The 12,465-nt window shown below is 51.6% G+C and overlaps 1 protein-coding gene across 4 annotated transcripts in view; it reads right to left on the bottom strand.

The window, feature by feature from the left end:
* Scramb1 (phospholipid scramblase 1) overlaps window positions 1–12,465 on the bottom strand; it is a 70,315-nt gene that overhangs the window by 32,559 nt on the left and 25,291 nt on the right. The window contains exons 1-2 of one of the 4 annotated variants that reach the window (XM_077700816.1): window positions 6,639–6,800; window positions 2,213–2,348 (exon numbers count right to left, since the gene is read on the bottom strand). The exons of 1 other annotated variant lie outside the window; for it this stretch is intronic. In XM_077700816.1, coding sequence (XP_077556942.1) covers window positions 2,213–2,348; window positions 6,639–6,702 — 200 coding nt within the window. In that variant the 5' untranslated portion in view covers window positions 6,703–6,800. Of the gene's footprint in view, window positions 1–2,212; window positions 2,349–6,638; window positions 6,801–12,465 lie in introns of those variants that run through there. 2 more of the 4 variants (XM_077700819.1, XM_077700818.1) reach the window with 2 other exon arrangements.

The following is a 12,465-nucleotide window of genomic DNA, read 5'->3' as shown; positions in this document are numbered from 1 at the left end:
AATCTCGTACACGACGTTACTCACACAGTCGACGTAACGTGTCTCGTGCTTTTTGACGCACGCTGGTGATTTGCTGCTTTCTGCGTTAACGCGCATACACAGACGGCTCAGTTTCTTCCGAGCAGAAAACACAAGCCGTACGCCCGCCTACCGTTGTCAGATGGTGGAGGGTTTGGCACATGAGTGCCGCACCCCAGTGCTACAGAACCCAACCAACCATCATCATTCAACACCTACTACACCACTCATGGTGTAGTAGATTCCATGGTGTAGATTCCAATTTATGAGCGTGTACTGCTTCAAGTGAGGCGGGAGGCTGGGGGACAGTATCTCTGCCAAGTCCTTCAGCGGCGACGCGAAAACGTTGATGTCGGGAACCGCTTGTTGTAGGCGAAACAGGGCATTAGCTGCCCCGTTATAAAACAGCGAAGGAGTGCCAGCACGAACGACGTTATTGCGGACGGAGCTCTGCATAAACAAACCAAGACGAGTGCTAAGAAAATAGGACGCGAGACAACTGGTAAGTGGAATGTCACAGCCCAGTGCTACCTGCGTCCACTTCACGTGCAGCGCTGTCGCTAGAACTCCCACATCGGTGAGCCGGGGTGAGCCCGCCTTGCCAACAATCTTCTCGCGCATGGCTCACTCCATGCCATGAGTCCATGGACGTACGGGATGACGGCTGTCTTGTGTCGTTCTGGTTGCAAGAGCACTTCTCCGGAGCCTTCGAAGTGAGTTCGCGTAGCAGCTTAGTTTCCAAGGCACGCAGGAGGTCCGTCGGATACCCGGCACACCTCAAACGGCAAGCTTGCGCCTCAAAACTCTGTTGTGCACGGTGGGGGCAGGACCTGTTCAGGGCATTTCTTAGCACACTTGTGGCAACTCCTGTAAGGTCCACTTATGAGATTAGCGGCCAGGCGCCCGGGCTGCGCGTGAGAACCCACCACTCTGCCTGACGACGTAGCACTGCCAACACTGCATGCAGAGCAGTCGATGGCGCGCACGGGAGACGGATCGTCTGGCCCACCGCATACCACAGGGTTAATCCCCCATTGAGAAAGCAGACGGCGCCGCCCGATTCCGGGAACGCGTTGACGTGCGGAGGTGGTGGGATTACCGGCGTCGAAGCGCACGCCGTGCAAGAAACCATTGTTAAAGCGCCCCCGCCGGCTCAGTGCACTGTCGCCGTCTTTCGCTTTCACCCCGCGGGGTCGCACGAACCTGCTCAACACCACCTAGACTAGGTGGTGTTGACCTGCTCGTCTGCGGGCGTGCCGTTGACCCGAAGGTGGCGGCGCCTCAATGAATATTCCGTGGCGTGCTGAGTGACAGCTGCCTACGTGAATTTGGGCACTCCCTTGCGCGTGTACGAACGCTACAGGGGCGTTCCCGAGAGAGGGGTGATCTCGAGGTTTTATAAGGCCGAACTTGGCCGTTTGAAATCGTTCTTGTCTGAGCGCCGAGCTGGGCAGTTCCCGGCGGGACAACGAGTCTCGAGCGTTAAAGCTAGGTTGGGATTTGTGAGCCCCCTAGGCGAGGTTAAGATCGCGTCGGAGGTTAAGGGTACAGCGCCGTACCGGGCAACTAGACGGATCTTGCGGCGAGACAGGGTCTCGGCCGTTGTTTCTCGAGCGGTTTGTGTACGCTCCGAGAATAGGAGAGTTAGACGAAGTTGAGGAGCTCGAGTGATTTGTGCGCACTCGGAGCTAGCGTCCAGCCGAAGTTTGAAGTTTTTCTTTTTATTTCTCATGTACCCAGTTTTCGTACTGTAAATAGCTGTATATAAACACTTCGTTTCATTTAATCAACCCCAACGCCTTGAGTTCGTCAATTTGACCGCCGTCTCCAAGAACTTCAACACCATCGCCCTGCCAGCCTCCTGCCAAATCAACCGGAGCCCGGGAGATTGGGTTCCTGATCGACACCGGACTTCGGGGAAACGATCTTTACTACTCCCCTCTTCACCAGCTTCGAGTGTGCTGAGCTGTATGGTAATAGGCTCTTTTGGGACCTAGGTGCGCACTCCCAGCAGGTGTGCTCCTCCTCAAAATGCAGACTGAGGTCCAGAAATCTCATCTGGCCGTCCGTGGGCAGTTCCATGGTCAAGGTGAAAGCCGTGAGGTGCGATTGGAACACGCCAAAAATCGCTTCAGCCCCTTCACTGGTTGTCCGCTTCTCGGTTTCAAAAACGACTAGAAAATCGTCCACGAACCTGAATACCTTTAGGACTCCGTGCTCAGAAAGGGCTCCCTGTAACTGCCTGTCCAAGCGGGCAAGCAGTAAGTCGCTCAAAATGGGGGCCAGGCACGATCCTATGCAGATTCCATCTTTTTGGATGTACAAGCCTCCTGCGTGTTCAATGAAAGTCGAGCGTAGGTAATACCGTAGCAGCTCCATAAAAGCAGACACGCTGGTGCCGCATGCACTCTGGAAGCGAACCGCTCCATACTCATCTACACAGTCGCTCACCGCTTCAAGTATGGGGTCCTGAGGTAGTGAATAGTCACGTCGGCCGAGAACGCTCCTACTTCCTTTTTGCCAAGAGTGTTCAGGAATGTGTTTACTTCATTCGGGTTCCGTACAAGAAACGGGTCATCAACGGCCAAGACGGACAGTGACCGCTGGAGGTAAAGACCTAGGGAGTGCTGCCAAGTACCTCTTTCGCTAACAATGACCCTGAACGGGCATCCCTCCTTATGCGTCTTGGCAGAGAAAAAGACTGTCGGATTTAGAGCATTGGCTCTTTTGACTGACGCAGCGAGGTCGACAAGCCCCGAGTCAATGCATAGCTGCACTGCCCGCTTCTTCACCCAGGAGGGCTGAACGTCTTTGAGCAAGCGAAAGTTCGAAAGCACAGCGTCTCCCGCCTTCTCATTGTATAAAGCTGAAGGCATTACCGCGAATCCTCCCTCTCTGTCGGCCTGTAGCAACTTGAGCCCGGCCTCCCGAAGCAACGATACACTGCCTGAACGAAATGCTTGGTGGGGTTTCACTTCCCTCGGTAATACGTCAACGCCAGCGCTAACGCACCAGTTTGTGTCATCTGATGACGCACCTGTTTGTGTCAACTGAGCCGCCTGTGTAAGCGCGTTAACGCAGAAAGCAGCATATCACCAGCGTGCGTCAAAAAGCACGAGACACGTTACGTCGACTGTGTGAGTAACGTCGTGTACGAGATTCTCTTGTCGTGCAAACGCTCCCATATAGGACAAACAGGCCGCTGCCTGAATGAACGTTTGAGGGAGCACGCCAACAAAGTCAGGTCTTCTACAGGTGGCACGCTGTCAGCGCACTGCGCCTCGTGCGGCTGCACCCCTCGGTTCACTGAATGCGCCACACTCACCTCTTACCGTGGGCGAAGGGAAAGGAGGTCTTCGAGGCCTTCCAAGTCAAGAGGAAAGGGAGCGACTGTATCAGCGAACCATCCGTGTCACTGTTGGATAAGGAAATCGCGTACCTACGTGACTAGTCGTCTTCAAATTGTCACGCGGCGAAAGATTGTCGTTGCCATACTCACTACTCAGTTGTTATCACCTTTTTTGTCAAAATTTTATTTCGTATTTTTATGTCTCTTTCCTTCTCTTCCCCTAGTTTTTCATGTATATATTTTCTTGCGAATTAAAATCGCACAGTTGTTCGTCAGCGCTTGTGTCGTCTATTACTTGCTTAGTCCCGTCCTCCGCGCTGTTTTCAAATGATACGATGTACCAACAAGCCCTTCAGTTCACCCTTTTGAGAATACTATCTTCAGCGCTGAGGGAGAGATGCGGCCTGTACAGTAGTTGCGGCAAGCCTGTTGCGATTCTGTGAGGATTGCCACGTAGTTAGAGGAAGCCGTGGTCGCTGCTAGAGCGATGGCCATCTCTTCAGCCATCGTGGTGCTTGCGTGGAGAAGGCTGAGAGAGGTAATATTGACCGATTTGGAGTCGACGACAACCAGTGCGTGAGCAGGGCGGGATGTATACGGAGCGACGTCCGTGTATCGGGTGTCCGGTTTGTTGTGGTATTCGGCTCGGAGGCGGGTGACACGGGCCTGTCTTCTGCCTTGATTGAAGGAAGGGTGCATGTGTTTGGGGGTGGGAGACACGAAGATATGAGCGCGGAGTGACGGAGGAATACGCTGGGGGGTGTTTAAAGGCAGAGGAGTGGGGTAGCCTAGTTTATGCAGTACCGTGCTACCCGTAGGGGTGAGGGCAAGGCGAGTGACTTGCTGGACCCGCTGTGCTTCGAGGAGCTCAGAAAGGGAATTGTGGATACCTAATTGCAGAAGGCGGGCAGTAGGCGGGGAGGCCGAGGGTGATTTTGTACGATTTCCTGATAAGGGCGTCTAATTTGATTGATTGATTGATTGATTGTGGGGGTTTAACGCGCCGACGCAACGCAGGCGATGAGGCGCGCCGTAGTGGAGGGCTCCGGATTAATTTTGACCACCTGGGGATCTTTAACGTGCGCCGAAATCTCGCACACACGGGCGTTTTTGCTTTTCGCCTCCATCAGAAAAGCGGCCGCCGCGGCCGGGAATCGAACCCGCGACCTCGTGCTCAGCAGCGCAACGCCTTAGCCACTGAGCCACCGCGGCGGGTGCGTCTAATTTGGCATGTCCCTTTGGTTTGAGGTTGACGTAGGGAGTACCATATGTAATGCGGCTGATCAGTAGGGCTTGAACAAGACGGCAGGTGTCTGGTTCTTTTAGGCCATGATGCTGGGTGCAGATTCTTCTGATGAGATGTTTGAGCTGGGTTACTGTGACATGAAGTTGTGGGGGAATCGCCGCCCCAGAGCCACCTGCGTGGAACGTCACACCAAGTATACGGAGTGAGGGCTCTTGGGGAACGGGCATTGAATCGAGCGTGACTGACGGGTCCAGAGTGGGGTTTCGAGGTCGGCCTCGGGTGCGGGCTCGAACAACGAGGAGTGCGGATTTATGTGGTGCACATTTCAGACCACGCTGTTGCGAGTACCTGAGTGTGCAATCGACGGCTTGCTGGAGAATGTCTTGTTGATCTCCGGGTGATACTTTGTTAGTCCAGAACGTGAGGTCATCCGCGTAGAAAGAGTGCTGAAGGTTGGGGATGGCAGAAAGCTGGGCTGGAAGTCGAAGAAGGGCTATGTTAAAAAGGAGTGGGGAGATTACAGAACCCTGTGGTGTTCCTTTCGGCGGAGTCGGGAAAGGGTCAGACTGGAGGGGGCCAATACGGAGCGTTGCGGTGCGGTTCTTGAGAAAGGCCCGGACGAAGTTGTATGTGGCCTCCCCGCAATTGGTTGCTTGGAGTCCTTGGAGTATTGCTGTATGCGTGACATTATCAAATTATCCTTGTACATCTAATGCAAGTATGGAACTGGGGTGCGTTTTGCTTAAATTTTTGATAATTTGCTCCTTAAGTTGTAAAAACACATATTGGGTAGACAGGTGTGCTCGAAATCCAAACACGGTATGAGGATAGAGGTCATTGTCCTCCAGGAATGCCGTAAGTCGCGAGTGAACGAGGTGCTCGAAGAGTTTACCCAGGCATGATGTGAGTGAAATAGGGCGAAGGTTGTCAATGGAGATTGGTTTGTGCAGTTTCGGGATGAGGGTGAAGTCGGCGTGGCGCCACTGGGGAGGAAGGGTGCCGGCTGCCCAGTGCTTGTTGAAGAGAGCAAGGAGGGAGTTGAGGGTGTTTTCATCGAGATTTCGTAAGGTCTTGTTGGTTATTCGATCTTTTCCAGGAGTGGTATTGCGCGTGATGCGGGCGAGGGCCTGCTTCAATTCTTGAATCGAGAAGGGGGCATCAAGCTCAGGGTTCGGTGTACCCTTGTAGTCGTTACATGGAGAAGGTGGCGGGGTTTGCGGATGACTAAAAAACTTCGTGCGTAGGGTGTCTAGAAGGTGGGCAGGGGGATGGGGGTAGTTATGAATCACACGTTGAATGTGGTGATACGTGGCAGTCTTGGAGTGTTTTGAGCCCAGCAGATGTCTCAGAATACGCACGCTTGGTGCTAAGCATACCCTGCAGCTCGTCGCAGAATGAGCGCCAATTTTGGGGTGCGGAGTTTTATTATGTTTTTATTTACGACGAAAATAATACATAAAAACATAATAAAAACGCCGCAAACCCCCGCCAGCCGCTTTACAAAGGGACGCGAAATGCAGTGTTTTCATGAATTACGGAACGCGCCGGAACGAGTTCAATGCGAGGTGACAACAGGGCGACCAATGCCCCTGTCACAGTGCGGGACATAAAAACAAACATGGGGGCCGACGCAGCAAGCTGAGCGCGTTCTTTTTGTCTTGCGAGTACATTATGTGCATTTAGTGAGAGTTTCTTCCTCATCAATATTGAACGCATGCTTGCCGATATCGCTAATACCTGCAAGTCTGCGGCAATAACGTAGCCATGTCCGTTTTGAAAGGTAAGGAAACGCAGGTAAGCATGACCATTATCAGCTAGACTTCGCACACTTACGACGTATTGCTGCGGCAACTTAGGGTGCGATCATTGCGCGGGAAATAAAAAAAAGTCGTATTTTGACGAGGAACTTAGGGGTGCGATCATTACGTGAGTGCGATCATTATGCGAGTAAATACTATTTTAAAGTACTGCGGCCAACCCGGGCACAAGTTTGCACGCGATAATGGCTGAATGACGGGGACTCACCAGTGGAAACGTCGCTAATTCGCTGCGTGTAAGCGTGCCTGATGCCTGAGGACCAAATAAACATCGCTACGCGCTAGGCCGTGACGATCGCCTCAACTGTCGGCTGCCGCCTGGCCCCGTGGGCGGTTCTGGATCGCTAAACAGGCTCGGATGTCAGCGCTTGCACGGAGTCCGACCAAGCGTACAGTCTGCCCTGCATGCGGCGAGTTGCGATTTGAGTGGCCGGTCTTCGTAGTTTCTGCGAAACGTGGCTACATGCCCCGCAGAAGTTGTTTTAGCAGCAGTCTTAGCTTAAAAATACACACGTATTCCGCCATATATACATGTATGCACGTACGTATGTATTCATGCATGTATATATGTATACAGGAAGGAAAGCCGGAAGGCATAGAGGAATGGTTTGGCTTTGCTATTACGATCAGTGAAGAATTAACATTTTAATTTTTTGTATAAAAGAAAGTGGGGGAAGACATGTATCCAGAGCGGGGACAGAACCCACGCCTTCCGATTACATGTCGGATGCCTTACCCATTCGTGCGACTGTATTATCCGTCACATATATATTTAGCACCGCTGTATCTGACGCTTGAGCGCGATAGCCAGCGCCCGCCTACCGACAACACGGGCTGAAGGGGGCCGCCTTCCGAGCCCCGGGGCCGTTCAGACACAACGCGCTTAAAACACACTTGAGCGTGCCTCCGCCGCATTCAGTCCACATCAATGCATCGGGATGATACGTTCACGTGCAGCCCTCGATATGGTGTCCGCGTGCCTGTCGGCCTGCCGCACGGGGCGTCTGCCGCATCAGCAACACGCCCAGCGCACAACATGAATGCGATGCGCTCAAAAAGCCGATACGATGGTCGCGTTCGAATTGGCTGTTGAACTTCTTGTGCGGAAGTCACTCATCCGTGCTAAACTCGAGTTGGGTGCCTCATTTTGTGACCCTCTCACGAATTAGCTGATTGACGCCCTTAAATCTGTACAAAACCGCGCAGCCCGTTTTATTCCGAAGAAGTTTGTTCGACCGGTCATCTAGTGGGACACTCATGAAACGGAATGATGCACCCCTCCGTCTGACGACGACGATGGTTGAACGCGATTCTTTCTCGTGAGGGATTCCTTAATTGTCGTCTGAGTTTTGACTCGCAGATGGTTTGGGTTTTGGCTCGTTGAGCTTTGACTTTGAGTCACACGCAGTTTTGATACAGTGGCTAGAATTCTAGCCACTGTAATTTGGACTTTTGATCGAAGCGGCTTTGACTTTGACCCTTCGCCACTTGAGTTCGCACGAAGAAAGCTTCGCGCTCAACCGTCGTCGTCGTTAGACGGAGGAACGCATGATTTTTCTGTCTAATTTTGAACGTCCATACACCCCTCTCCAAATCCAAACTGATTCGACCGTGTCGGAATGACCCAATCGGACAGGCGTCGGCTTCATAACGCGTGGGACCCAGGCTCAATTCCGACCACGCGAAGCGTTTTTCTCTTTCGCTGCACCCACGATCATCATCATAGTCAGAGAAAGTGCGTTTTCGACGTCATCAGCGAGACATAGAAAGCTTCGCTTTAAAGCTCCATATAACTACGCACTGCGCAGGAAGACTTCGCCCACGTGTCTCTTCTCTGAAATATGTAAGGGCTTCATACTGCACTCCATGACGCATTATTCTTGCCACCAAGTTACTATATCGCGTCCTACAAGTCGACTTGCCCCAATGCCGTACTGCGCATTTCATTTATTCCTAAAACATCACCGGAGTGGAACAGTCCTATCATCCCTTGATGCTTGTTAGCGATGTCGACCAGCTGACAGACTATGCGTCCTGTTGCGTTTATATGAATTGTCTGTCTTGTGACAAGTATTGTGTATTTCGCTAGTTTGTGTGATGAATTCATTTTTGCTGTTGGCAATAATGCGTGCGTTTTACATATTTTTCTCCTTTGTAGAAATCTATGGGTCGGAAACGTTGCGCACACTGTTGTCATACTATAATCCTACTTGCGTCAACTTTCCTGTCCCTCCATCGTTTCCCCGCTTTTCGTAACTGCACTTATGTACCACACCCCTCAATAATGCCAAATGGCCCACGAGGGCATTTGAAATGAATGAATGAATAAATGAAACTTTATTAGCATAAGAATGGCGACTCGGCCTAAGTGGGGGCGGGTGGGGAGGGTGGTGTCAAATAGGGCTGGGAAAGTTTACATTCTCAGATGGACGCGAGTGGCGAGAGAGAGAGAGAGAGAGAGAGAGAGAGAGAGAGAGAGAGAGAGAGAGAGAGAGAGAGAGAGAGAGAGAGAGAGAGAGAGAGAGAGAGAGATAAACGTTTATTTAAATCAACAGGGGGGATTGTACTGAAGCTTGAAGGAGGCGTCCTCAGTCCAGGATGCCTTGAGCGCGGGCAGCATCGACAGCCCTTTGAACCGGCCGAAGCTGGTCGTCCAGGCTGGTGCTCGCCAAGGCGCTCTCCCAAAGCTCGACAGCAGAAAGTTGCAGGTTGGGAGGAATCAGTGGGGATTGGTCACACCCTCCGACCATATGGCGTAGCGTTTTGGGTTCTCCGCAAAATAGGCAAAGCGGGGAGTTCCGTCGGTTGAAAAGGTGAAGCCGGTTAGGATGGGGGAATGTATTTGTCTGAAGAGCGCGTAAATGACTTTCGAGCGAAGTCCCGAAAGGAGGCAAACACCTGCTTGGCTATATACAGCCAGTCCTTCGAACACGTAACGCTGCTGGGTTTGCAAGAGGTGCGCTCCGCGTGCTGTCCTGGACACTGCCAAAGTAGATGATCAGTGGTGGATGTGGCTCCTGGAGAGCACGTCACGCACGTAGGTGGTGCCATGGCCGGCGGGGGCGAAGTGCTTGCGGTAGTGCCTGTGAGAACGGGTGGCTGCCCTTTCTTAGGTATGTAAGAGAACCACTTGAAAAGAGTGTCCTCAGTAAGCGCCACCCTAGCACGAGCCTTGTGGAAATAAATAAATAAAAAATAAATAAATAAATAAATAAATAAATAAATAAATAAATAAATACAAAAGCAAGCCGTCTGATTTATCTGGCGCCGATGCGACCATAACTTTTCACCAACCACAGTTTTTTCATCCTTGAAATTAACCACACTTTGCTCGCGCCGACACATAGAATCACTATTTTCTTTTCTCATCGCGTCATTCACCCCCGAAGAAACTCAACTTCACGCGAAAGCTATCCTCCGACAACCCTGGTAGGTCCTAGACCAATTTAATGAGGAACACATGTGATGGATACATATGGACCACGCTTCCGCGCGTTCAAAGCTGGTAAAACTCAGCCGTGCCCTTCCCTTGTGAGCGGGGGCCGAAACCGTGTCCGAGAAATCGGCACCCCCTCGAAATAAAAAGGGCAGCCCAGAGACATGCTGTTCGCGTGGCATTTTTTTGCCCCTCGCAAGCTCTCTGGCTTATCGCATTCACAGGAAACAGCCCAAAAAAAGTTCATGAAAAGCGCAGTAACGAACCAAATTCGCGGACTGCGCTGGCGGTGTCATTTAATCAGTGCCACTATATCCTGCAGAAAGGTCTACACCAGCAGCAGCCCATCGAACCTGTGCTTCAATGACATAATTCGTCAACACCGCACGTGCACCTCAAAAATGGCGCGGGCGTTTCGTGTTCGCCTGTGCTATTGCACGACGGGGCTGAAATGCGTGTCCATTGTGGGGCGAAGTGCGACGAAGCAGGAACGAAAGCTTATCGAAGCCTTTACGATAAAAAAATACCGGCGAAAATGCGTTACTCAGTGGGAATCACAGATAAACAAATCGCTTATCTTAGCGGAGTACACCGATTACAACACGAGTGCGTTTGGTTTGTGCTTCGCATTGTCGTGGTCGTCAGTGGGTTTCTTCTTTCCTCTGTGCAGTGTCTTTTACACCACAAAAATCCCTCAGTACGTATCGCCTGTCATCTGCCGCCAAGGTAACACTAACCAGGTCGGTACGCAATAATCCTCGATAGACGCAATAATCCTCGCAATAATGCTCGATAATCCTCGGAACGTCGCCCTTATCCCACGCACAAACGCGTTTAACAACAATAAAAACTGACACCGATGCAGGATAGTTATAAAATCCAAAAGAGACGTTTCGGCTCCTGTACGGGTGCCTTGTTCACAATGAAAAATGGGAGCGAAAGTGTTTGCTTCAAGATGTGACGTAGGCAACGTGCGTACACGTGTGGGAAATCGCCGTCATTGCGATTAATGTGTGCTCCGTGGTCTAGATTGTCAGGGATTCAAGATAAAGCCGTAAGGTCCTATTCTTCTTTTTTGGGATTATTCTCGCATTGGCCCAGTCTATTTCGTGGTGAGCTGCGTCTGCGTATTCGGCGAGAGCGTTAGAAGACACGTTCTTCTTTCTTGCGTCATACATGTGCTGCTTTAACCTTTGCTGAAAATTGCCTGTCTCGCCAACATAGCTTCGGTCGCAGTCTGCGCAGGGAATGCTGTAAATAACGCCTGGGAACTTTTCCTTTGTTAGCTTGTCCTTCACGTTCACCAGGGAGTGCCGTAACTTTTGTAATGGCACGTGCGCTACCTGTTCACTGTAGGGGCGTAGAACACGCGCCGAGTGCCCGAGTGCACATACGGTATCGGAGCACGATGCTAATGACGCGTGTTGCCGGACAGTGCAGGAGCTGACGTTCCACGGAGCGCACAAACGAGTCAGGGTAGCCACTTGCAGAGAGGTCTCGATGCACGTGCTGTATGTCGGCGGCGACATCTTCCGGTTTCTTGCAAGCCCTCTCCGCACGGCTTACAAGCGAGGCGATGACAGACCGTTTGTGGGAGGCAGTGTTCACAGTCTTAAAGTGCAGGTAGCGACCCGTATGGGTGCTCTTTCTGTACACGCTGAACGTCAAGGATTTTCCTTCGCGCTTGACCAGGACGTCCAGGAAAAGCGCGAAGGAAAATCCATCACCACACACCGTTCCCCTTGAGTATGGGCACGCAGGCGCAGGAACTTGCTATCACGATTAACGAATTATGCAAACCTGCTCCCACAGACCTCGTTGCTCTTTGGGATATGTGTCCAGTGTCCTGTCTCTTTTAGACGAATCTACGAAAGAAACTCACCGAGAGAACTTATTTTACAGCATTTTCTACACTTATAACACACATACCCATACACCAGCGCTGCAGCGCTGCAGAGGTGCAGCGCTGGCGTAGAGGTAGAACACCCGCCTCGCGAGCAGAAGGACCGTGGTTCGAATCCCGGTGCCGGACAATTCCCACCGGATTAAAAAAAAAATACGCGTATTGATGGAATTGCACAAAGGAGCTTGGGGTGCGGCCTGACCCCGGCGACCATTGCCGGTAATTGCACTCCCTCACCAGAGCAGGATTGGCCACCCTGGTGTAGTAACGGCCGCAACCTCCCATGAATACGCCAATTAACCCACGGCCCTCAGTCCCCAGCAGCTGCGAAACAAGTGACCACGGCGGCGGTCAGACCTGTGACGCAGCAGAGAAGAAGAAGAAGTTGTGGTTTTTTGGCACAGCAACCTCTCGGTTATAATGCGCCAGACGCAGGGTAGAATAGTTATGCAACGGTTAAACGATGTTATTCAAGGTGTTGTGAAGATTAAAAACATTTTAAAAGGACTCAAAGATGCACATAGCTAAAACCGGTGTAGAAGGCCGGTGTCCTCAAAAAATTTGAAAACGTTACTAAAATCCACCAACGGTTCATCACTAAGTAAAAGCGCAGGGTGTAAAGGGATGCAAAAGGTGTATAATGCTTTGAAATGTCTAATGCGTGCTGCTTCAAGGTGTGGGCAGCTTATTAAAACA

Source organism: Haemaphysalis longicornis, unplaced genomic scaffold, assembly GCF_048455015.1.
Source record: "Haemaphysalis longicornis isolate Haplotype H1 unplaced genomic scaffold, Haemaphysalis longicornis Haplotype H1 scaffold_2, whole genome shotgun sequence".
Lineage (NCBI taxonomy): Eukaryota > Metazoa > Arthropoda > Arachnida > Ixodida > Ixodidae > Haemaphysalis > Haemaphysalis longicornis.
The sequence above is the reverse complement of the archived record's forward strand: the minus strand, read 5'-3'. Positions and strand labels throughout refer to the sequence as shown.